This window comes from Vulpes lagopus, chromosome 8, assembly GCF_018345385.1.
Source record: "Vulpes lagopus strain Blue_001 chromosome 8, ASM1834538v1, whole genome shotgun sequence".
NCBI lineage: Eukaryota > Metazoa > Chordata > Mammalia > Carnivora > Canidae > Vulpes > Vulpes lagopus.
In genome coordinates, this window is record NC_054831.1 from 71,321,213 (window position 1) to 71,348,189 (window position 26,977).

Here is a 26,977-nt window from a genome sequence, read left to right on the forward strand (position 1 = left end):
ATAAAATCTTTAAAAAAATAAATTCTATAAAAAATATTTTAAGAGGAGAAAATACAATACATCCTCAGTCTTCTCTATTCCCTACCTTCTACCATAAGCAGAGAGAAAAACTTACCTATGAACAGAATTCTCTAGGTAATCTTTAATTTGTATTCCTTTACTCATTCATACACAGCTGGAAGGATTTGAGGTTATTCTTTAATGATTGTAGTTAGGATAGTTTAAAGATTAGGTGGGAGAGAGATGATGACTTTAGTATTAAAGTCATACTAACCCAAATAAAACTTTTAAAAGGTAATGGATTTTAAGTGTTTTCTATCTGGGAGGGATGATGACAGTTGGCATACAGCAGCTCATCCAATTTACATTGCTGTTGGAAGATTTCAGGTGCCTTCTCTTGTTGCTTCAGAGTGCTGCTAAGTTATTGTGGCAAGTTTAATGAGTAAATGAATCAGGGCAGGATTTCTCAAGCTACATCCATTAATGGGTCACGAAATCAATTTAGTGGGTCACAACCAGCATTACCAAAAAAAAAAAAAAAAAGAATGCAAACATTAGAGTGTCTAGCATGTAGTAAAGGTGGCATATTGCTTCTGGAAACTTCTGCCTCAGCTAATTTTAGTGCGGGTGTGTATTCGGTCACTGAGTGCAAAGAGGATTTCAGACAAGTTTAAAAGCCATTGATTTCAGGTATTTTAGAAAGCTTACCAATTTTAGAGCAAGTCTTATGGTGCATAGAAGGAAAGTGCTTATAACCGTCTTTAACATTTTTTTGTGTGTATTGCTATGGGTATAAGGATATTTAGGAATGGTAACAAATCTTTTCTAGAACTAATATATTTTATAAAGAGGAAAGAAGGCTTAGGACTTTAATTCCAAAGAGTCACGGATGAAATTAGGAAAATAAAGTTGTTAATGCCCTGCTTAATTACCACGTCGTGTGTACCATTGTGTTTGTAGATTTTGTACTATAAACTGATTTTTTTTTAAATTTAATTATGATAGTCACAGAGAGAGAGAGAGAGAGAGAGAGAGAGGCAGAGACATAGGCAGAGGGAGAAGCAGGCTCCATGCACCTGGAGCCTGATGTGGGATTCGATCCTGGGTCTCCAGGATCGCGCCCTGGGCCAAAGGCAGGCGCCAAACCGCTGCGCCACCCAGGGATCCCTATAAACTGAATTTTTAAATCAGAGATAAACTTCACTCCCAAATACTTGGAATCTTGTTCAATTTGACATTTGTAAGATTACAAACTAAAGAATACTTATTTCTAGATTTTGTTCGAGCCCTGAATTGCCTTGAAAATTTTTTTAAAGAATTGTCTCATTTTTTCATAACTGCCTTTTAATTTTGAATACTTTATGTAAGTAGGTAAAACTGTTCCTATTAAGCTTTTCAGATTTTTTTTTTTTTTTTAAGGAATAAGAGAAATAGTCGTCATGGTACATCTGTAGTTTCTTGTTAGAGAATGATTTTATAATTGTTCTTCTGGAAGCAATTAATGATTTCCTTTATAACCAGCTGTAAGTAAAAGACAACTTTTCATTGTGAATGTGTTGACAAGTCATTTGCCCTTCCCCTTTTCATTTAATTAAATTACAGTAGCTACTACTTGTGTGGGTTTTAAAACAGATACTGTTAAAGTTCTGAACTATTTGACAGGAGATGTTAGAGAAGTCAAAACTGATGAGAAGTTTCTGGATGTCGAGTTCTTGAGTAATGAATCCTCTAGCAACAAGAGAAGTGAAAACATTTAAAACTTTGGTAACTGCAGAAGCAGAATTCTCCATTTTATATGGAACAAGCATTGGGCAGGGTGTTTACTGTTACCAGCCTATCCTGTTCTTTATCACTATTGCAGCTATAGGATTTAAGTGGCCTGATGGTATGGCAACATTGGAGGAAACGTCATTTGACTAGTACTATTAGGTAGTAACAGATCTGATTGAAATGCCAGAATAAGTAGCCTGATGGAGGATATGTTGAGACTTGGGGCATAAGTCCTCATCCTGCCTGATGACTGAAGCCACGAGGGCTATAGACACAGTGGTAGATGGTTTGAGTCTTGCATGCTTGCATAGGAGGAAGAAGGAGTGATTCGCTTTAAGAAGAAATTTACTTAGAGTGGAAGCTATAAAGTAAATAGGAGACTATTGCAATGGTTATAAATCGGTCTTAAAAGCATCCTGTTTGAATGGGAATGAATGAAATCTCTCAACTACTATAGGATCTGGATTATGACTTACGTATCTATTTCTCACTGCTAAAAGTAAGTGATTATTTCTCTAAGGCCTCCACTCTAGAAATATGTTTGCATTTTTGAAACCTTGAATATTTTCCAAATCAGCGAGCCTCCTTCCTATTCCAGTAAGAATAAGGGCCATTACACTTTTTTTTTTTTTTTTTTTTTAAAGACATTATGGCACCTGAGATCTGCTCATTTGAATGCAGGCTGCTTGTTCTTAGGCTTCCATTTTCCTGTGTTCCTAGTTTGCCAAGTTGGTTGCTGTTCTTTTTCCCCCAAAACTCGTTTTGAAAGTTTCTCTCTGTCTGTTATACAGAGAGATAGTCAAGGCTTCGGTGTAGCCCTGCCAGAGACTGGATGTGTCTGTGAGATGGGTGGCTGAAGTAATGGCTTTGGGAAGTTAGATGCATCCTGGAGCTGGGGACAACGTGTTTTGTTTTCCTGTGACTCTGCATGACAGCTCTGAGAAATAGCAAGGTCCGCGGTCTTAGAATGACAGGGGTCCGGAGGGAGCTGGATAAATGTGCAGAGTTCAAGCCGAGAAAGTAACCAGTTGGGGTCGTTGACTCCCTTGTTACAGGCTCCACACCCCCAACACATGTGTTTACACTTGAACTCTTGCCAACCCTCCCCCCCCCATGTGTAGAAAGGGAGGTTTTGTGTAGATGGAAAAGAAAAGCTAAGGATAAAAGGGTTTCCATTAAAGGCCTCCTGTCTGTGTTGCTTGTTGCAGCTTTTACTACTCGTGCTGTGAGGACTATACGCTTCCAAGACATTATTGTTGCTGGGATTTCCCGTTCCGCTTTGGAGCCCGGGTCCGGAGTGGCTAAAGGACCTCTCCCAGAAGGCCCAGCAAGCCTCTTGTCGGGAGGCTAGAGTGCCCTTGAAGGCAGGCGCATCGCGGGTATGGTGGCGGTCCGCTCCGGCCACCATGGCAAAATACCCTAGGCTGGGCGCCTTACGGGACAGCCGTGTCCCTCGCACAGTTCCAGAGGCTGGCGGCCCACGAGGAGGACGCCCTTCCCAGCTTCAGGCGGCTGCCTTCTCGCCCACTGGCCTCATAGGGTGCCCGCCGCGGTGACCTCCTCCAGTCACCCCCAGGTGCCATTACACTGGGGACTAGGGCTCTACCGGACGAATCGGGGCGGCGGGAGAGACGGAGGGCCTCTGCCCGACGGCCCCTGCTCTGGGCTGCTGGCTGCTGACTTTCCCAGCTTCCTTTGTGCGTCTGCCGAGCACATGACGTAGTTCTGACCAATCAGATGCAAGAGGCAGCCCCGGGGGCTCCTGGGAGTGACTTCCCCAGACGGCAGGGGCGACTCCTGGGCGGAGCTGCGGTATGGGGCCGCCAAGGCGGGGCCGAGCCGCGACAGCCGAGGTCCCTGGTAACACCCCCGAGCCCCGAGGCCGCCCTGGACGGTCTGGTCTGCGCCGGCTTCTTGTATGAGTTAACCCCGAGGGCCTGTGGTTTGAGCCGCCCGCGTGCCTCGGCGCCCTCTCACGGAGCACCTGGAGTCGGAAGGAGGAGTGCGGGGAACGCCTCTGAGGCCTGGATATCACACCGGCTCAGGGCTCAGCTCCCTGGGAGCTGGGCCCCGGGGACCGCGTCTCCCCGCACCCGCACCCTCACCCTCGGGGCCTGAGCCGACTCACCCTAGCGGGGGACATGGCGGCCCCCAGCGGCGGCCCCTTCCTGTCTCGGTTTCGGCCTCTTCCAAAACAAGACCGGCGGATGCTGCTGCTCACAGAAAGCCCAGGAGGGAACCGGAGGGGAGTGAGGGGGAGAACAAGCCTTAATTAAAAGTACCTGGGCTGTGTAAATGGCTGCTCTCCGGGGCTTAGAGCCAGACAGTCTTCTGAAGAACCAGACGGAGACAGAGCCCCATGTTCATTGTGAAAGTAGAAATCAAATAAAAGTCAACTGATATTCTTATAATTATGAGACATTTTAACCATTCGGAAAATAACACGTAATTGTAACCACTGTTTTTGGTATGAAGTTCTTCCCTCCTCCCTCACACACTTTTTTTTTTTGAGTGTGAAAAATGAAATTTTCTAGACAAACTGTTATCAGTGGAAGGGTAAGTTGAGCGAGTGGAAGCCAGCTCACGTTCTTCCATAGAAACAAATCTGTTTGACACACAATATGGCAGAAATTTAGCAGATTTGAGATGAAAGTGAAAGGATTATGGGCTGTCATTTTATCAGTAAGGAATCGACCCAGAAAAGTGATGTCAGTTTGTGGGCTTTTTATTTTTGAGGTTCTTTCTACTCTGCCACATGGTAATGGTACCTTATTAAGACAAAAGTGTGTTGAATCTCATCCACCAGCAACAGCCAGGAGCAGGTGTGGTCAGACCCAAGTGTGGTTCATTCAGCTTGCTGCTGTAGGTGAATGCACCCCAGAAGACCGTTGAAATTCTCTTGGAAAGCAGAGTTGGGATTGTGCTTGAGCAGGGGGTTTTGAAGGCAGGGTTGGGGGAATGGGGCCAAATCTGGATTGGCTGTGGTCAGGAAGCAGGCACAGTTCAGCGATGGGGTATACTAACAATATTTATCTGGGAAGCAGGAGATGAATGTAGAGTTAGAGCTGTCACTTAGTAAAAAGTTAGCGATCACACCTGCTAGTGAGATAAGAGGGATGTCTTGTCATTTTTCTGGTGGCGGCATTGTGGGCTCATCTGGGTCTCATTCTGAGCATTCTTTATGTTCTGGTGGCAGCATTGGGGACCGCTTGTAATGTTGGTCTTCTCCAGTTGTCAGGAGGGCTGATTTTCGCTTCTCCAATAGTTTAATTTTATCCTGAATCCTGATGCTTGAGGAAGGGTAGGATTTAACAGAGGGTTGAGATCATAAGTGGGGAGTCTAAAGGGGATGTCTGAAGTTACTGTGTCTGAGCAGTCACTGGTTTTTGGTATTTTTTTGTGTGTTTGCTTTTTGTTTTTTTAACGTTGTTCAGTGCTAATATCTCAGGTTTTTAAAAAAGGGCAGAAGTGCCTGGCTGGCTTAGAAGAGTGTATGTATGATTTTAGAGTCGTGAGTTTGAGCCACAAGTTGGGTGTAGAGATTACTATAAATATTTTTCTTTTTAAAGGTCAAATCAATAGTTTTCTCCTACCTTGAGGCTTTTTTTTTCTTTTTTTTTTTTAAATTCTCACAATGAATTTGTACTCTTCCAGAAAATTTTGGCAGGGTATAGAAGGAGATAGAGTGTTGGTGCTGTTATTAAAGTATCCTTAAAATTCAAACATATAAGCCTCTTTAAAGATGCTATTCAGTTATTGATCGAGAGGTAATGTTAATGGTGGTGCTAGAGATTGTGCCAAATGAGTAGAAAATGTAGAGAATCAACTGAGAAAATTCAGTATGGTTGCCAGAAATGAGAGAAGGAGCCAGTGTGGAACACTGCAGTGGGGACCAGTTAGATATTGGTTCTAGTCCAGGCATTGTCCCTTTCTCTGTGAACTTAGCCAAGCCCTTTCAGTTTCCTGGGCCTCAGTTTCCTCATCTGTAATAACAGGAAGTTGAACAAATGGCCTCTGTGCTCCTTTAAAGTTTCTGTCACTAAAGTCCTTTTAAAGATAGCCTTCTCTTTTAAAATATTTGGTTGGTTGGTTGGGCCAAGTCATAAATTTTATGGAATTATTATTCAGCTCTTGAAGGCAGGAATATTTGAGGGCTTTGAAAGCTAGTCCAGCTGGATGTTTTTTGTAGTCTGTGTAGTTTCCTTCCTTTCAGGAGTGATGAGGCCTAAATCAGCCCATCTTCCAGTGCACCCCCTTTGTAGTTTCCTGACATGAATGACTGAGGTGTTTCTTCCTAGAAAATAACATGCAATAAAGGTGCTGAGGGAGGCCTCTTTCCTTAGGAATTTGCAGTTTGGGAATAAAATCTGGCATAATCATTTTTTAAACTCGAATTTTGTGAATATAAAATAGTGTAATGTAAAAATGTACTACGTGGAAATTTTGAAATAATGCAGAAACCAGAAGAGTAAAAGAAACTGATCAAAAGTTGCATCATTTCAAAACTGGTAAGGCAGGCAGTTTGTAAAGTGTGTGTCTGGGACTGCCACACAACAGCTTCATTTCAGCTGCCAGTAGACAGGCCTTCTGTGTGTAGTTGGTATCATGGTCCATGCTGTCTTTTGCTGGCGGGCATTGAGGCGTTTGCCAGTGTGGACTGATGTTTAACATGCACTTAAATCTAAAGATCTTTCGAGAGCCTTCAAAGATACCAAGCAGATGCTCACCAAGAGGTGTGTCTACAGTGGTGCCAGTGATCATACCAAAACACCTCCACTCCAGGCAGTAGCTTTGTAACAGAAGCACTAAAACACAGTGAAATAGGCAAACCAATAAGTGGAATGCATCATGCTGTTCATTTAGGGGAACGAGCATGGAGCACACTTTCAAATATGAGTTCATCTGGAGAGCCTCTAGAGCAAAGTGGGTAAGAGTATGGACTCTGGGGCTAGCTGTGTGATGCTGCCCACTTATTAGCTTTTTGGCCTCAGTTGAATTACCCAGCTTCTCTGGGCCTCAGTCTGATAGGGTGAGTTTCAGTATCTTACCTCAAAGATTGTGTGGCACACAGTAAGCATGAAACATGGATTGCTGGGCCTGCCCACAGCAGTTCTGATTCAGTAGCTCTGAGGCTGGGCATTTGCATTTAGCAAGTTCCTTGTTGGTGCTGATGGCAGCTGGGCCTTGTACTGTGTTTTGAATAGCTTTTGTACATGCAGACACACATACTAGAAACTAGGGGGTATACCATCTTAAAACCTGATATTTTTCTGTGTGATACATGGTGAATATTTCCCCTTTTACTGTTTAAAAATATAATGTTTAAGCCACATCGTAACCCAGTATGAAATATTTAAGTGGCTTCCATTTTTTCACTATCATAGATTATAGATATGTGTTCTTATTTTTGTTTGTTTGTTTGTTTATTTATTTATTTAATTTATTTATTTCTAGGGATCGCTGGGTGGCGCAGCGGTTTGGCGCCTGCCTTTGGCCCAGGGCGCGATCCTGGAGACCCAGGATCGAATCCCACGTCGGGCTCCCGGTGCATGGAGCCTGCTTCTCCCTCTGCCTGTCTCTCTCTCTCTCTCTCTCTGTGTGTGTGACTATCACAAATAAATAAAAATTAAAAAAAAAAAAGGCATTATTTATTTATTTCTAAAGATTTTATTTATTTATGAGAGACCCAGAGAAAGAGAGGCAGAGACACAGGCAGAGGGAGAAGCAGGCTCCATGCAGGGATCCCGATGTCGGTCGGACTCGATCCAGGGACTCCAGGATCACGCCCTGGGCTGAAGGCAGGTGCTCAACCGCTGAGTCACCCAGCGATCCCTGATAAATGTTCTTATACAATATATTTTTGTCTGAATCTCTGATTATCATCTTGGAGTAAATTCTTAGAAGTGAAATTACCCTGTTCCAGGGTGTGTACATATTAAAACCTTTTGCCACAGACTGCTAACAAATTCTTCAGAAAGGATGCAGCAAAAATTTATCTTCTGATAAGTGGTCCATGAGAGTAGATAGTGATTTTCTGAATGTAAGAGAATGAGGAGAAAAGTGTAATTAACTTCATAAAACTACTAGGTATTTGGGATTTGGCAAGAATTAGCAAGAAGAATATCTATGAATTTATAAAGAAGACAAAGATGTGTAAATAGAAACTAGGTGGGAAGTAATGGGTGAATTGTGGCATGATCCTAGGGTAATTTTTAGCATTCAGACTTGAATATATTCAATTATGGTACAATTATATACTTGATGTAGGAGACTTTATGCAAAGAGGAATAAATAGATTTTAATTTACCCTTTATGGTGTATGTGTGTTTCTTCACTATGATATCAAGGAGGATATCAGGATATCAAATCCCCCCTGGATTTGGAGTTTTGGTTTATTGAAGTCTGGTTCATGCTCCATTCCTATGTGCATGTCTCTAGCTCTAGGCCAAGCAGATGAGACTTCGGAGGACTTGGAGTAAAGGTGGCTGCCTTTGGGGAAATTTAGTATCACTACCAGAAAACCTCCTCACTAGATTTCATACGGAGAAGTCCATGGTTCTTGGGAACAGGGGTGAGTTGGAGTGGAGGCCAAGGTGGAATGTGTGTGGAGTATCAGGGGAGCACCTTCCTCTAGTCCATCTGGCTTGAATGATGGGGCCAAGCTCTGTAGCCCTTGGCTATAAGCCTCTGTGGTTGAGAGCCCCAGATAAGCTGGACTCTTCTGTATTATCAGAATGTTAGAACTAGTGAGGGATCTCAAGGGTCATCTGGTCTAGCCTTCTCTTTTTACAGATAAGGATGTTAAATAATTTATTATTTTCAATTAAACTTCACCTCATAAGTTTTTAAAATCAGTCAGCCTTGGAACAGAATTGGCTGGTTCTTCTTTCCTTGTTCTGAAAGATCTAAGCTTTTGAGAACTGAAAGTGGCCAAATGGTAGACAATAAAGCAGATGGCAGGGGTGACTGCGGTCCTGTTGCTCAGCCTTGGAACACTGAACTGATTTAAAGTCAAACCTGCACTACCCGAGTCACAGGAGCTTCACTTGTGCCTCTCTTCAGATCTGTACACTCTTGTGTGGTTCCCAAGGGCTTCAAAGTAACCTTGGCTATAGGGTAGCTCTCTTCTTGTACCAGCCCCATGTTTTCCAGAATTTACACATACTAGTTTCCTTTGTTCAATTCAGAAAAGTGGTTTTCTTTTTTCCCTTTTAGTAAACACATGAGACAAGTGCTTCTTTTTAAAAACAACAGCTGCTCTGAACACAAACTGTGCCTACTACCACTGGGTGACACTGTTAGATCACAGAACAGTCTTCTCTGGGAAAAAGCAAGAGTGCTTGAACTTCGGATCTCATTAAGCTGCTTTCTGTAGGAGAGAGACAGGCTCAGAGTCACTTAACGGTCATGTATCAAATGTTATTTGATAAATATAATTTTCCTATCTAAGGCAATTTTAAGGCCAATGACTTTAAGGTAATCAATTATTAAAGAAATCTGTTAATTGCTTTGAGGTTTGTTCAGATTAGTGGGCAGCATATTAATGAAGTACTAATTACTTTATGGGAATTTTTATGTAAGCCAACGGACTAATAATGTATTTCTCACCAGACAGCAATTTAAGTTATCTTTTTGGGGCAAAAGACTCAGCATTTAATGTATGGACTTCTGGTGAGTGTTTTGTTGGGTCATCTTGTTCAAGAGGGAATGTAATCTTCTGGGTTAGAAAAATGGACATTTGGTTCCCTATACTGATCTGTATTAAGAGAAGAGACTTGCCTATAACTCGTTCTGGGCTCCTTCAAAATCAAATGAGGATGGACAATGTGGAAAGCACACTGAGATGTTTCCAGAGTTGAGAAATAAGAGTCAGGCTTTCCCTTTGTGTGTTTGATGTGATGGATAAGAAAACTTCAAATATAGGGTTTTTTTTTTTTTCCCCTTAAGATTTATTTGAGAACGAGAGGGAGAGTGCAGGGAGAGTGAGTCGGGGGAGGGGCACAGGGGGGGAGAGAGAGAGAGAGAGAGAGGGAGAGAGAATCTCAAGCAGACTCTCCACTGAGCTCAGCCTGACATGGGGCTCAGTCTCATGACGCTGAAATCCTGACCTGAGCCGAAACCAAGAGGGAAACACTCAACCAACTGATTGACCCAGGTGCCCCCAAGTATAGTTTTAATAGGAGTAGACTTCAGTAGCCTAAGAAGAACATGAACAATGTCCTGTTGGGCTAGAGGGGAAGGATCCCCCATGAGGAGTCAGGAAAAGCATCATGAAAGGAGCTACTTCATTTGGACACTCAAATCCTTCAGTGTTGGCTCCTGTCATTCAGTATATGTTTCTAGAATGGACATAAGCATGGTGGATTAGGGACACAGTAGAGAGTGAACCCAGATCTGTCACTGACCCCATGGTCTGCAGCAAAGGCACAAGGGGCCAGTGGCCCCCGCCTTCTCCTGGTTCTTTTGCATCATGTAGTCACTGTGTGGCTGCTTCTCCTCATGCCTTCTGTTTGAGGTATTGTGCTAGAGCTGCGGGGATGACATAAGTCAGTCAGAGTCTCTTCCCTGCCAAAGGGGTGAACATCTGTTCTTGAAGGGAGACAACATGGATATATAGGAAAACTTATCTCATGATAAGTGTCAGATTCGTGGGTACAGGGGGCTGACAAGCAGAATTGTCTCCATCAGTCCAGGCAAGAGGAAGATGGCTCTTGAGCAGTTGGTATGGGAAGATTCGTGGTGAGGTGAGCTTAGAACTGAGTCTCTGCAAAGTGCCTGGGCTTTTCATTGGCTTTGATGAGGGAATTCCAACTGGGAGGAAATCGGGAACAGAGGTGGAGATGGGAACATGTATGGGTTTGCGTGGATTTGTTTGCCAGAGTAGAGGGTTAAAGCTGGAGTGTAGGAGCCAGAGGTTTGCAAAGGTGTTTGAGGGACCTTAAGAACTAGGCAGAAAGTAAAATTTTATCCTGGTGTCTGTCTCAGTGATGCTTGGCTTGGTGGTTCTTGATCTGATTAAACAGTGTATTGGATTTGGCTAGGGTGCAGCTGGATTAGGGAAGAGTGACCAGGGGGAGCGGAGGCTCTAAAGAACCAGGTGCTCCATCCTGAGACTAGGATAAAAGCGTGGACTAGGATTAAAGCAGCGGCAATGGGTGATGGTCTCAAGGATTTAGTATGAGAAAGAAACACTGAATGTTCAATTACTTATGAGAAAGAAACACTGAATGTTTAATCATCAAGGCTGAGGGCTAGGACATTGCAGAGATAACATTGATTTAAAAGATGCCTGGCTGATAGCGAAATAAGGAAGTTGAGGGAAGGCAACAGGATTATTTCTGACACTGGAAGAATGGTGTGTGTGATGTCCTCTTTGTTGCTGTTGAAAAACAGTAATTTCAATGTAAATTTGGCTGGGTTGGTTTCCACTAGAATGTAAGGGGCCTACTCTGTCCTGTTCAGTGTTCTATCCTTATCTGGTCCATAACGGGCACTCAGTGAATGAGCCAGCAAGGTTGAGCTCAACTTCAAGCATGTTGCTTCAGATGTGAAGTACCAGTTGGCACTTGGAGTCTGTGACCTGGAGCTTGGGGAGAAGGGAACAGTCTTTACATATGCTCTAGAAATGGCTCACGTAGCAGAAAGGCCAAGGCCACGTGGGATGACCAAAGGCAAGAGTTTAGAGAGCTAGGGACTCATTCCTGGAGAACAGTGGGAGAGAGTGGGAAGGAAGAGGCTGCTTGGGCAGACAGGTAAGGGAAAACCAGGAGAGCATTGTACAAGGGACTGGCTTTCACATCAAGGAGGAGACGGACAGCAGCTTTGAATTTCAGGGAGGGGCTCAGGAGAAGAAACCAGGAGCCCTAAGAGCCCTGAGGAGAAGCCCTGTGCGTGGATGCCTTGCTGATAGGACCATGCTGTGCAGGCAGTGAGTGATCGCTGCTCAGAATTTGTTCTCTGGGACCTGTTAGTGATCCACTGGTGAGTCCTTGGCTGCCTCACAGATCGCTGTCCTTGTGAACAGACCTGAGGGCTGGAGCACAGGACCTCTTAACCTGAAAGAACACTAGACTGAACCCTGACTGAACGTCAGCCCTGTGGATAGCAGCTGATAAGGAGGCCCCCTTCTCAGGCTAAAATATCTCTGGGTTAGAACTCAAGCCCAGCTGTTTTCTTGTACTTGTTTGGTTGAGAAACCATTCTGTGCTCTTTGCTTTGGGTAGGACTGAGTAGCTGGGACATGCGGCACCAGAAGCACAGCAGGCTCTGACATGCCCTGTGGTATGCAGCTGTGCTGCATGTCGGTACCCTTGGTGGTGCCAGTTGCTTGGTTGTCCCTGTCCTTTCAGATGTGTGTTGCTGTTGGCTAGAGCTGAGGAGCATTTCTCCCCCTCCATCATTTACTCCTCACAGAAGTAGGGTAGTCTTGCAGGCCACCAGGGAGTTCTAGAATCTGCCCTGGAGGTAGAAGGAGGGAATGTGCAGAATTCAAGTCTTATCTGAGGCCACAGGAGATTAAGCAAAATTGTGAACATTAGTAAGGTTGTCTTGATGTTTGAAGAGTTTTACCCTTCATATCAGGCCAAACTAGATGTTTTGTTTTTGTATGTTATGTTTTGATCTACAAAACAAAACAACATATGATTGCTCTGTGCTCAGAAAAGTTATTTGCAACAGACTACTGAGAAAGGGGAGAGAAATGACCACCCAGTTCTGGTAAGAAGACTGAAGCATAGATATTGGGAAATTATCAGGATTTTCAGGGCCTTGGCAGACTCAGGCTGTGGGCTCTGCTCTGTGCTTTGGCCTCATCTGTCTGGCATTTTCATATCTGCCCCCCGGCCCCCCATGTCCCTCTCTGTCACGTAAGTCCAAATTGGAAAGGTGAGCAGAGCAGAGACCAAGATTGGGTTTATCTGTTAAACTTTGTCTGAACTAGTATACGTGTAGTGTATGGTCATTCATTTTCACTTTGACCAAACATTAGTTAATGGAGGGGTAGATTAATGAATTAATTTGTTGGAACTATTAAACTGTCTAACTTATTGAGTGGCTGCTGCAGGGTAGGTATGGTGTACAGTGGATGTTTTCCATAGGTTTCCTTTCATGCTTATAACCACTCTGTGAAGGTAGGTAAGTAATTTATATAAAAATTCGCACATAACTGATGAGCGACAAAACCAGGATTCTAATCCAGAATAGGTGGTCTTGAAACCTGGTCTCTTTTTCCATTATATACTGTATTACTTCTCATAGACTGAACAAAGTATAAAATAACAAAGTTCTAATTACATAGCAGCAACCAAATGATCCCTAGATAGTAATTTTAATAGCTATTTAATATGTACTGCATTGAACCCAGTATACTGTACATACAGAGAAGGGCATAAGCCAAAAAGCTGTAGTAATTGGTGAATTTTCGGAATGAACAAGCCTGTATAACCAGAACATATATCAGGAAGCAGAACATTATCAGCACCCCAAAAGCCACCTTTATCCCCTTCTAAGCCTAGCCCACTCCGAAGATACCCTTTATCCTGACATCTGACACCAAAGATTGGTTTCGCCTGTTTTTGAACATTATATATATGGAATCATCCAGTATGGACTCTTCTGTGTCTGGCTTCCTTTGCTTAATATTCTATTTGTGAGATTCAGCCTTGCAATTGTCCATTCATTCCCTTGCTGTGTAGTAGTCCACTGTCAGTGTACCATAATTTACTTATCGATACTACTGATAATGGACATTTGGGTCACTTCTGATGTGGAGCTGTCAAGAATAGCCATGCTGTGAATGACTTATAAAAGCCTTTATGTGTTTTAAGGAAAATGTGTCTTTCACTTCCTTCTGTCCTCACTTTAATGTGATAGCTTCTGCAAGATGTTTTCAGTTTGGTGTTATAAAGCTATGATGTTAGGTAGGGAAGCTTCCAAAATCTTCTCGAGAGAGAAAAATCATCCTGTTTTAAAGTGAAACTCAGTTCTTCCCTCTCTATTCATTATCCCAGTCCAGAAGAATGGAATGCCCAAAGAGCATCCCTTTGGAATCAGACCCAAGGTCAAATCCTAGTCCTGTTCTTTAGTAGCCATGTGATGCAGTACAGCAAATAACAGTGTTATCATTACTAATTATTATTTATTGCCAGTGACAGTGCGAATAAAAGATGACATCTACTGAAGGTTAGCGATTTCTAGTCCCTACCTTTGGTATACATTTTGCATTTACTCTTCCTAACAACCCTAGGAGATAATCTGCCTTTTTTTTTTTTTTTTTAAACTAGTGAGATGACATGTCCAAAGACACACAGTAAGTGAGAAATCTGGAATTTAGACCCTATTCATGTGATCTGGAATCCATGTTCTTGAAGCTGTCTGAGCCCCCTTTGTAGGCCATAGGGAGTAATAACCCCTCACCTCATAGGGTCTCATCAAGGATTAAAATATGGGGAGAAACTTAGGTACACCTTCTAGGGCAGATGCACAGGGATTCCCAAACGGATTTCTTTCGTGGCATATCTCTGTGCTTTCAGCCTGTACTCCTCACAGTGCTGAGGGCCAGGGTGAGGCGTCCCTGCTCTTCTCTGGGTTGTGGTTTTGATGATGAACACCTGGTTATTCGTGGAGCTGTCGCCACCTTCTGGTTGGTCTCACCTCAGCCAGACCTGCTTAGCTTTGATAAGGGCCTGTGTTCTGTTTACCCGATGTTTCTTGCCTCCCTTCCCATGTTCTAAATATAAAATATGTGCCTTTTTTTTAAAAATAAAAATACAATTTTAGGGAATGAAAAAACTGATGAGAAAATGAGTTTGGTATTTTCCCAAGGGCGTCACCGTTTGGCATTTGTACAGCAGCATATTTGCAGCCAATTTATTGCGAGTTTGAAGTGGCGACAGTAGTGGAGTGGGCAGAGCAGAAAAAGTAATGTTTCTGTGCTTGTGCAGATGGCTCTGGTTGGCTGTCATTTCTAAGCCTTAGTTTAGGTTTGTGGCCACTAAGGCCCCCTGGGCTCTCCTAACGCCTTAGGGTACCAGTTGTTGTCACTGTTCTTGATGAATTTGCAGGTTCGCCTGAGGACCAGGCTAGTCAGGAGTTTGTCAGTGAAACCCTTGGCTGTTGGGGAACCATTCTTGCCTTAACTCACTCTGCTTCACAACTTTCTTCTCACAGCTGCTGCCCTTCTGGGAATAGTGGGTGCCGAGGGCAGGCTTTCCATCCTTAGCTGACCTAGGCCTGGACTTGGCCTGCCTGCAATCTGAAGTAACTTGGCTCTATCAGAGTTTTGTCAGAGGGTCACTAGAATTTGTTAGAGCCAGCCTGGGAAACAGCCACTCCCAAAAAATGCTTTGGAATTACTTTTAACTTGCCAGAAGTAGTTGTAGCAATTCAGAAGTTTAATTGTTTTGCTTTGACTGGTTATAGTATAGCTGTAACCTGTAGGACACCTGCATTCATTGCCATGTTTCAGGTGTTGTTTAAAAGACTTCAATTATTAGTGCTTCTAGGTAGAATTTGATTTTAAATATTTAGGTAAACGTAAAACTTAGTATAATCTCAAAATTTGAGGTTTAAATCTCATAGGATTAGGTTTTAAATTTTATCTTTCTGATATGCAGATGAACTACTAGTGTCCAAAATAGTATGAAGAGGAAACTGCAATATGATCCAAGAAATACTTGTTTTATTAATCCTGTATAATTTTTCTGTGGGAATGGTTATTTACCTCTGGAAAGCAATCAACACAGGATGCCTGGTGTAGGCATGGAGTGGTCCCAGAATCAACCTCCGGTAGGGAAAACAATGAAAAGCAAGGATTCAAAATCCATTATAATGTTGGGATTTCTTGACCTTGGGAATAGCAGAGTTTAGTAATGACTTCTATTGATTTGCAGAAATTAAAGGCCGAAGTCTCATCAGGTGGTGTTTTTCAGTGCATGCTGTTTGGGCCTGCGGCCTCAAAGGTCCTCCAGGCTCTCGTCTAATGCCTTTGGGTACTAGAAGGTGTCCCTGCCTCTTCCTGGTCTAAGACTGAGTTTTTAGGTTTGCTTCAAATACCTGCCTCAGATGTACTTAGTATCTGTCTAAGATGCAATTCTGTGTTATTAAACTTCTTAAAATATTTCAGCAAACCCCCTTTGTCTCAGAGCAGTATAAAAGGTCCTTTTTTCTCTGTCAGGCCTGTTTCTTGCTGTTCCCTATACTCTGACTGAGCCATTCAGAACTCCATGGAGCACCTTGAAGGGGTGTGATCAACCTTTTTATACTTTTCAGAAGGTTCTTGATATTTGTTTGTAGCCTGAATGGGCCTTAGAACAATTGACTCTTATCAATGAGAAGGTCTGTGGGTCATTTAGTCAAACTCTTATGTTTTTGAAGAAAACAAGGCTTATAGAGGTGAAGTTTTGTATGTCAGGTTTCCCAGACCTCTAAATAAACTCTGTCATGGTGTTGGTCACATAGTTTATTTAGTAATAGCTTCTATTTGTTGAGCTCCCACAGACATGCCAGATATTGTACAGAGTACTTAAATCTACATTTCAGCCAGTTCTTACAACAGTCAGTTTAACAGATGGGCGAACGGGGAGTCAGGGAAGTTAAGCTCTGTTCAAGATTTCAAGCCAGTTTTATTTCTCCTACACTGAGCCAGCACTAGTTTTCCCTTATCAACTTGAAACTTAAACTGATTTGTAACTTTTAAAATTTTATCTGATCAGGGGAGTATGACAAAAATGTCTTCATGTTTATTTCTGGAAGAGTGTTTCATGTAGTAATGATAATACCCAAATGCCAAGTACTTTTCCTTCCAGATAGTTCTGTCTCATCTTTTTTGTCTGTCAGGCTTCTGGATTGCCTGATTCTCCGTGAGGAGACCTGGTTTCTCAACTCCATTCTCAGCCCTGTACAAACGCCTTGTTGCTAGGACGTCAGACAGCTCAGGGGCTCCCTCTACTGGGTGTTAACCCAGGACTCCGTTACCTAATTTAAACATTTATTGATTCAGTCCTGGGAGTCTGAGGAACGTGAATATAGAACAGATATGGTCTTTGCAGTGAAGAGTTGACGATATATATTTGTATCGCTGGAACAGTAGGTTTGGGGATTGGTGAGTAGTAGGAAGAGGAAACAGAAACTTCTTTTGTTTTTGAGAAGTCAGAGACTTTAATCGCAACTGGGGAATTAGGAAAAGTGTGGAAGATGTGACATTTATCTGGATCTGAAGGGATGAGTGAGATTTGGCTTTGTGGCAGTTCTGGGATAGGGTAGGAAGAGGATCAGCATCTCTGCTGGAAGGAATGGTGCTAGCAAAGGCATGCTGGTGAGGAATGCAGGGAAATGAAAATTTGGGGGAGCAGTGCATGTTCATTTTAGTTTAAGTAGAGCTCAACTGGAAGATAGGATCTCTGAATGGAAGAATTCCCTTAGGATCAGGATGGCATTTTCCAGCCTTGGTAGTGATGAGGAGGATGGTTGGCAGAGGGAAGAAAGTTGAATAAGAATGTAGGTTCCACGTGTTGGTCTTGGCTCCAGGGGGGAAAGTCGCTGAGAAATGACCAGAATCCAGATCCTTCGCAGCCACTGCCACTGCCACGAGTACTGGAGCTTTATAGAGGTTGCTCCCTGCCAGTTCACCCCCTTCTTTCTAAGTGACCTTTGCCCAGACTCCGGCCTGGTCTACTTCATGAGGGGCTATAAGGAAACCTCAGAGCTACACTGGACTCAGGCTGAGAGCCTTCCGTCTCTCATGTCCCAGTCCCGGTTGTGAAGAAGGGCCAGTCAGTGAGGAAAGAATTGAAGGGAAGTGTTTGCACCTTCGCCTGCAGCAGAACTCCTCCTGCACACCCCTTCCTCCACCTGTAAGGGTGTCTGCTTCAGTCCAGTAGGAGACACGCTACCACCTTCCTACACTGGTCCTCTGGGAGAAGAGCACTTCCCAGATACTAAATCTAAAGAGGAATCAGAAAAGTTTCCAAGCTGGAACTTGTTTTCTAGATTCAGAACTGAAGCTTTTCATTCTGCACACTGGAAGTTCTCGGAGTCTTGGCACCAGGGCCCAAGATGATGCCTGTACCCCAGTGCTGACAGGAGACATAGGTGAGCTATGTTTATGTTGCCTCTGCTAGTGAGAACAGGCGAATGGAGGGGCAGAGGATGGGGGCTGGCAAGGCGGGGATGGCTGAAGTGAGAGACCGCGGAGGTCAGATTAGTGAGACAAAGGAAAGAGTCACCCAGGGGTTGAGTACTGACTGCCTTCACAGCCTTGCTGTCACCGCTTGGACGTCTGTCCAGCAAGTACCTTAAATTCTGCGTCTCCCAAACGGGATTCCTGGGCTCATCTCCTGTCCAGCTCCCCTCACGGCCTCCCTGCCTGAGAGTACGGACTGACCTCCTCGTTGCTCAGGCCAGGAACCTCGGAGTCACCCTTGATTCTCCTGTGCCTTTCACACTTCATATCCAGTCCTCCAGGAAGTCCCGGAGGCTTTCTTATCCGAGTCTATCCTGACCGTCTGTCCTCCCACCTGTGCTGCAAGCACCCTGGTCTAAACCATCTGTCACCCTCATCATGGCGATAGCTTCCTGCCTAGTTCTTTCCCTGCCTGCTGCTGCTGTTCTAAATTCTGTAACTAGAGTAGTCTTTTAAAAATAGGAGTCAGATCTTGTCACTTTTCTGCTTCAAACACTGAATGGCTTTTCCACTATCTCCTGAGTAAAGGCCAGCAGTCCTCACGGTGGCCCTCATGCTCCCACAACATCTGGCCCTTCCACCCCCATTCCCTCCCTCAGCTGTTACCTCTGTGTCCTCACTGACACTCCCTTGCCTCCGGCCTCACTGGCTTCTTTGCTTCTTCTTGTACTCACCAGGCACACTCCTACCTCATGGCCTGGGCATGAGCTCTTCCCTCTCTGTGGAGTGCTGTTTTTCCACAAGTCCACAGGGCTCACCCTCCCGTATGTAATACCTTAGGAGGCTGTAATCTGTTTTGATTTGGTGTCATGGAGATTACCCGTGGTTTAGAACAGAGAAACAGATTATTTTACGGAATCCTGTAGGCCTTCTTATCTACTGATTAATGAGAATGAAACTACTGTTGGTTTTTAAAGACAACTGGGACTGCACAGAGGTGTGTATGGTGCATTTTACATTTCATCCAAGGAGCACAATTTTGTGTGGGCCAGTGCATTAAAGGCAGGCCGGCTGCGATGGGTTCACTAATACTCCATGTGCAAGGTTTGTGTTTCTCCAATCATTGAAGGTTGTAGGTGTTCTTTTTTTTTTTTTTGGTTGTAGGTGTTCTTATTTTTTTTTATTTTTTTTATTTTTTTTATTTTTATTATTTTTTATTTTTTTTATTTTTTTATTTTTTTTATTTTTTTATTTTATTTATTTATTTATTTATTTATTTATTTTTTTTTTAAGTAGGTGTTCTTATTTAAAAGATCAATGCATGGGCAGCCCAGGTGGCTCAGCGGTTTATCGCTGCCTTCAGCCCAGGGCATGATCCTGGAGACCCGAGATCGAGTCCCACGTCAGGCTCCCTGCATGGAGCCTGCTTCTCCCTCTGCCTGTGTCTCTGTCTCTCTCTCTCTCATGAATAAATAAATAAAAATCTTTTAAAAAATAAATAAAATAAAAGATCAATGCAAATAATGTTCAAGGAACACTTGGTGTAATTTGTTATATATGTCTCAATGTTTAGTAATTTTGAGCCTCAATTATGCCATTGAACCTAAAATATATAAATGAATAACACATCTGCAATGTTGCTATTTTAGTTGATTTATTTATTCTTTGGATTTTTAACCTCTTTATTTTCACATAATCTTCAAAAGATTCATTATAAAAATAGCAAATTTGATTGAGCATGAGTTTTGAGACCAGCGGGCATTCATTTTAGTTCTTTACCTTACTAGTAATTATTAGTATGAACAAGTTATTTAATGTTTGTTTCTACATTTTATTGTCTGCAAAGCAAAGATTCTAATTCTTTTCCTCGTTGGGTTGTTGCTAGGATCAGATGTGGCATGTTGTATGTGTTGCTAGGTCAGGTACTGGCTCTGAGTAGTTGTTGGCTGCCACTTGGAACGCATTTCCCTTTGGATGTGGAAGAGTACAATGGTGTTTTGGGATAGTTCAGGAAGACATCTTTAATGACTTTGAAAGCAAAACTCCTGTTTGTAGCTGAGTACCACTGAACCCATTTTTTGTTTTTGTTTTAAAATTTTTAGTTGAAAACACCTCTTTATTTTTTCCACTGTCCACCCCCCACCCCCATGTCCAGAGTCCATGGAAACATACCATGTGTTCTCTCCTCCTTTAGTCTGTCAGCATATAAATAAGCACACAGTTACTTAGATGTTTGCTCGGTGGGTTGATGTCATGGGCAGAAATAAAGATGGAGCTTGTCTTCCGTTAAGGAGCTTATTTCTGGAGGACCTCTCCACTTTTTCAGTTTAGACCAGATTTTATTTGGTTCAGCGTTTATTCACCTTCTACCATGTACCAGGCACATTGCTGGACTTGGGGATTTAAAACTGCAAAAGAAGTGGTTCTAGTCCTTGGGGAGAATAGACAGAAACATGTGGTTACCCTGTGTCGGTGCATTTCATGACGAAAGTACATCACCACCACTGCTGGACTGGGAAGGCATGTAGGTGATGATTATTTTGCTGTCCCAGGGGAGGTGGGGCAAGGTGGCAGTATTGGGTGTGAGTCCATTCACATGCACATCCCCCTCCCAAACTTCCCCTGTTCTATGATCACTGTTTCATTTAAAGGCATAAAGCTGGCCAAAGGATTAGTAAGCATGTTCTCTGGACTTCCAAGGAAAGGCCCAATGCCTAATACTCTGCCTTAGTCTGGCTCTGCATCTGCTTTTTGGTTTGGGAAATAAAATCATCATGCAGGAACAGGGAAGCAGAAAATGCCACATTAGTTATCTTGAAATATTGGCCAGATTTGTTTTGAGGGCAAGGGAACAGGATTGAGGTCATCATCAAGAGAAGAACCTAGGAGTCTACAGCAATGGGATGCCTGCCTGATGGACCTGTGGGCTACTTCCAGCAGGATGCCCATTAGCCTTCTTGCTCCCAGCTCTTGCCCTCACTGAGTGTGTTCTTCTGTCTCATTAAGGATCACATATGTTCATGGAACACTCACCTTGTGCTGCACACTGCCCCCGGATAGCTACAGGGGAATGTGTCCTGCTGTCCAGGAGCATCTCTTATTGGGGAGGTCACGTACACTTGAATCCTAGGATGAGCAGCTCAAATTGAACATGGAGGAAGGGACCCTAGGGATTATCATCTGTTCATTTCACTGTACTGGTCTGGAATCTGAAACCGGAAAGGCTATGTGTCTCTGCCTAGGCGTTACATCAATTTTTCTTCTTCTGTACTCCAGTGACTGCTTGTCCTCCTTACTAAAAAACTTGTATGGATAGGCTTTCAATACAAGGCATCCTCCCTTCTTCCTCTCTGGAACTTCCTTCCTTCCTGGCACTTTTCTAGGGCATGTGTGTTTGTGTTTGTGTGTGTGTGTGTGTGTGTGTGTGTGTGTGTGTGTCTGTGTGTGTGGCAGGGGGTAAGACCAAACCACTGCCCCCCAGAAGCATTTGCTTTGAGAGCTAGTAACAAGCAAAATCTGTAGTATTGGCAAAGCAGGGAAGAGCAGGGGTTGGGATTGCAGGTTTAAGTGTGGTGGTAAGAGGTCAGACTTCTTTGAGGAGGTGACATTTGAGGAGGGACCTGAGAAGATGTGAACAGGGTGCTCATGAGAGGGGAGAGGAGACCCCGGCCGGTGGCAGCATAAGGAACAGAGGGCTCTGTGTTCCAGAAACCTCCTGACGTTGATGGATATCAGGCGTCTGTACATTGTCAGTGCATAATCATTTGGGGTGGTGGAAAGCAATGAAGCACTTCAGTCAGGTGGCCAGGGTATTGCTTGTTATGGGGTTAAGTTGGGCTTGAGACATGTTGGTGGGAAGCATCCTATGTGACCTGAAATTCCTCAAGGTGTGAGTAGTTGTGACCAGAGTCAGATTATGGGACCCCTCTGCTTTAATCACGGGCAACCCAAAACAACAAAGCCATTCTTCTTCCCATGGCTTTCACAAAACTTCACATATTTTTCCATGAAGCAGCCAAGTGGGCCCACAAGGATAACATGTTGGTCAGATTTGTTTTGAGGGCAAGTGTGTTGCACAGGATGTTTCAGCAGAAGAGCTTATAGATGATCTCCCCTTTGTATTTCAGACGGCCCATCTGAGGATACTGACCTTAAGGATACATATCTCATCCCAAGAAACATCATGGCCGAGCCAGACTACATAGAAGATGACAATCCTGAGCTAATTAGGCCTCAGAAACTAGTCAATCCTGTCAAAACGTCCCGCAACCATCAGGATCTTCACAGAGAACTTCTCATGAATCAAAAAAGGTATTATAGTGGTTTCTCGAGCAAAGTTTGACTTTGGGGACTTTGACTTCAGAGATTTTTTTTTTTTAAATTTTTATTTATTTATGATAGTCACACACACACAGAGAGGAGAGAGAGAGGCAGAGACATAGGCAGAGGGAGAAGCAGGCTCCATGCACCGGGAGCCCGACGTGGGATTCGATCCCGTATCTCCAGGATCGCGCCCTGGGCCAAAGGCAGGTGCCAAACCGCTGCGCCACTCAGGGATCCCCCAGAGATTTTTTTTTTAATTCTTTTCTTGACTGTATTTAAGGCTGTCTTATTCCTTCTAGTCTGACCCAGGGCATCCCTTCATGTAATAAGGTCATCTGCATAGCTGCCACTACCACTCTTACTCCATGATCTACAGGACTCTGTCGCCTTCTCAGATGGACATATATTGTAGAATTTGTATGGAAGGGGATTGATTAAGGATAAAAGATAATATCCTAAGTTGAAGAGAAATACATTATTTCTTGGATTCGTAAAAACTCTGAATTTGCTCCTTACATTTGGGGAAATGTAGGAATCACATATAATACTGCCTGCTTTAGCCTTTGTGAGTGGCAAGGAGAAGTCTCTAGAACTACATCAACTTAATAATATACAAGAACCCTCTTTCTTTTTTTTTAAGTAACACTAAAATTATTACTATGATCATTTTTATTAATTTTTTTAAAGGGAAGAAAACATTTGCCTTTTATCTTCTTTGTAGACCATTTGTCAGCTCTACGTGTGTCATAAAAATGACAAAAATGTTTGGATGTTGGGTTGACGTAGTCTGCTTTTTAAGTGATTTTGGGCAGGGCCAATTGACTAGGCGAGCTGAAGATACAAAGGTACTTTTTATGTATTAGGACACAAAATTAGTTACATTATCCAAAACCTATTAAGCTTCCTGTAGAGCTATTCTCAGACCTTCAGAATGAAACTGTTGATCTGAATTGTGGGACCACAGGTCAGTCATCCCCTCACTCTTTGCCAAGCAAGCCCTAGTTAGCTAACCATTGAACTGAAGGATATGTAGACCAAGGTAAGCAGAGGGTCATGTTTTAGACGGAAGGCCTAATTTAAAAACAAAAAAATATAAAGAGGTTGTGAAGGGGCAGTCCTCCTTCCCTCATGTACCCCTGCCAGAATTTGTAACTCCTGCTGAGGCGTTCATTGTCAATCGCCCTTCCTCCAGACTGGGAATGTGACTTACTACCTTCTTTTTGTTACCAGCATGTACTAGTATGCCATTGGATTCATGCTGATGAAATTGAATGCAAGTTTGATCCATTCTGAATAAGTGCTTAGCTTCTAACTGTCTTTGTCACATAGAAGGAAAAAAAAAATACAGATTTGGTATCATCATGCTCAAAGCAAAACAAGAATATGTACATTCCTAAGTAGGCCACAGAATTTGGAGGCAGTCTTGTCTGGGAAATGATGCCTGCATTTTGATACGAAGATCACAAGTTTGATATGCTCCAAAAGAGCATTATAAGTCAGCACTAACTACTTTCCTTCTTGGACCTCAGTTCCTTTATCTGTAAAACGGGAATAGGGGACTCCATTGATCTCTGAGGGACATTTTCTCTCAAACAAGGGTTGGTTTGTTTTTCTGTTCTATTTATGAATAAAGGCTCCAAGTCAGAATAGAGGCAAAGGTAAAACCAACATTGGCAGAACAACTGTTCTCTGAATTAGAGGCTACAAATTATTCCACAGAAATGTATTTAGCACCCTGGGTTATATATCTCTAGAAAGTAGAGAATCTGTTGCCAGATTTTCTAGAATACACACTTTTGTGAAAATGGACCTCCCTTCTGCCTGATGTTCTCTGGCCTGAGATCCCTTGTCCTCGTTCACATGGTGACTCTAGCCAGGCCCAGCTCAAGTAATCTGGGAGATCAGTCTGTTCCCTTGAGTACCACAGTGTAGAGAGGACGCTTTGAGGTTAGAGGGAAATCATCCAGATCCTGGTTTGCCATTTGACTTGACCTACCTTTATGACCTTGGACAAGACCCGCCTTCCTGAGATGTGGCTTCATTTATAAAGTGGAGAATAAAAAAGATCCTTCTTCTAAAACTTAAAGAATAACAGGTCCAAAGTCCTACTAGGATGACTGGTGTATAATAAATATAACAAACAGATGACTCTGCCATCCATGGTCTGTTCTCAGGGAGCATCTTCAGGAAATCCCCATTGCTTCTCCCTCTTTTCCTCTGAGGGGTGCTGGTGTGGCTTTTGAAGTACATCAAGAGGGGTGGAGGGGGAAGGCAGTAAGGCAGGTTTCCAAATAAAATGAATCCATCTCATCCTATGTTTCCAGGTTTTTCAAGATAAAAATCGTAGTTTGGTGGGGGTCCTCTCATTAGAAATTACAACTGGTTTGTGAGAAACCTCTCCAGCGGTTTCTTCTCTTTATTCACCTTCCATCATGTACTTGCTAGGGACTTTGTTTTTTTTTTTTTCCCTAAATTTTTGTGCCAAATGACAGGAAGTTTCACATGGATAATATGTGTGTTTGGTTATACAGGATAATTATACTTGATTACTGGTTCAGGTCGTAATAAAAGTCTGCTTACTTTCCTACAATTCGTCAAGGGCCTTCCCATATTTTATCTTACCCAGTGATCTTTCCAGTAACCCAGCGTGTATTATCGTGGGGTCACCCTTATTTGATGTGTAAGTAAGAGAAAACTCAGAATAAACATGGAATTAAAGGCAGTTCATGTAGATAAGGCAAGTAATATTATTGGGAAAAAAAGAGAAAAGAGTGGAGATAGCAGTGAGATCAGCATGCGACAGGTGAAGCCCTGCACCTTTGCATATGCACAAATATGGCTCACAGCCCTGGAGCAGGTGGTTCACAGAGTTTTTCAGGTTACATTTTAGAAATCAAGATAAAAGCAGCATCACTACTTTTACTTCTAAGTATTTTAGCTCTGAAACCTATACCCTTTCAAGGATCTAATTCTCCTCTACTTCGCATCTTCAGACCTAGCTAAGTTTTTTAGCTCTGAAACCTATACCCTTTCAAGGATCTAATTCAGCTCCTCTACTTTGCATCCTCAGACCTAGCTAAGTTTCAGATTAAAAATCTTTAAATTTTAAACTGTTGACAGTCTGCCATTTTGTCTGATTCTGAGGACCCTTGGTCAGGTTCTCAGGTTCTGTATGTGTTACAATGGCATCATTTCAAGAGGCATTATTTTTCGTAGTTGACAGATGGGTGTTCAAGAGGTCTCTTAAATAGAGATATTTCTCATATAACCTAGAGAGGTTCTATTTTCTCTACTAAGTGTACTTTTGGCCACAAATATAGAATATCCAGTCACTTAAACATATCCCTAAAATCGATTCTTTGACTTTACCTTCCAGTTAGTGGTTTCCAGTTCTCTATGCTTTTAGTTGATCATTTTACATGCTTTGCTAGTCATAGAGTTCTTCAATAAATATTGTTGCTGTACCACATGGAAAAAAATAATAGGAAGTTGAATTACAAATGTTTGCTTTTATAAGCCATGTAGGTAGACATGGCTCAAGCCAAAAATGTAGATAAGACAGGCCAGGGCAGGCCCAGTGGCTCAGTGGTTTAGTGCCGCCTTCAGCCCAGGGCCTGATCCTAGAGACCTGGATAGAGTCCCACGTCGTTGGGCCCTCAGCATGGAGCCTGCTTCTCCCTCTGCCTGTGTCTCTGCCTCTCTCTCTCTCTCTCTGTCTCTCATGAATAAATAAATCTTTAAAAAAAAAGAAAGAAATCCTTCAATCAGTTTTTCCTCTGCCTGTGCCTCTGCCTTTCTCTCTCTCTCCCTCTCTGTGTCTCTCATGAATAAATAAATAAAATCTTAAAAAAAAAAAAAAAAAAAGACAAGCCATACCAGGAGATTCCAAGATTAAAGGTCAAGGGCTTGAAATCCAAAGGCAGCCCTCCCCCTTCACCCTAAGAAAAAGATTAGGCCAGGAGATGTTTGGCTGGGTGGGTAGGGGGTTTGTTCTCTTAGGGTTTGGACCCGCCCTTGCCTCTGGCTCCATAGGCTTTCTGCATCTGGGATGGAGGTGGAGTGAGTGTAGACCCCTCCATCCCACCCCTGGATGTATTCAGCAGTTCTACTTCTGTGAATCTAGCCAACAGAAATACTTACATAGGAGCGTAAGTATACACATGCAAGGAAGTTCATTGCCTCATTGCCTTTAATAGGGGATGATTGAAAACAGCCTAAATGTCTGTCAAGGGAGTGGAAAATTATGGCATTTCTGTACTGTGGTATCTTGGGCAGATGTTGGGAAGAATGAGGAAGAGCTCTGTCAGGATATAGAAAGTATGGAAGAGCACAGACCAAACTCTTAGTTATCTCTGGGTGTAGGAACAGGAAGCACTGTGGGACAAGGGCCACCACGGTGTACCTTATACAGTTCTGTCCACATAGAAGAATACAATGTAAGTGGTATTTCCAAGATTGGTTTAACAGGAATAGTTTGGGTGTGCTTTTACTCCTTATTTCACATATATTTATGTTTCCTAACCAATTTTTTATAAAAAGCACATACTAATTTTTCTAATTTATTTATTTTTGGGAGGAGGGACAGAGGGAATTATTGGGGGCAGGGGGGAGCAGAGGGAGAGGGAGAAAGAAACTTCAGCAGATTCCATGCTGAGTGGGGATCCTGACACAGGTTTCGATCTCATGACCCTGAGACCACAATTTGAGCTGAAACTAAGAGTCAGATGCTTGACCAACTGCACCACGCAGATACCCCTAGAGCAC

At 43.0% G+C, this 26,977-nt stretch overlaps 1 protein-coding gene across 4 annotated transcripts in view; it reads left to right on the plus strand.

Annotated features, from left to right (window-relative positions):
* The window catches only part of FAM107B (family with sequence similarity 107 member B), a 224,793-nt gene that overhangs the window by 190,995 nt on the left and 6,821 nt on the right, over positions 1-26,977 (plus strand). For 2 of the 4 annotated variants that reach the window (XM_041766453.1, XM_041766455.1), the window contains one exon: positions 22,018-22,201. In XM_041766453.1, coding sequence (XP_041622387.1) covers positions 22,018-22,201 — 184 coding nt within the window. Of the gene's footprint in view, positions 1-17,757; positions 17,860-22,017; positions 22,202-26,977 lie in introns of all 4 variants that reach the window. The other 2 variants (XM_041766456.1, XM_041766454.1) reach the window with 2 other exon arrangements.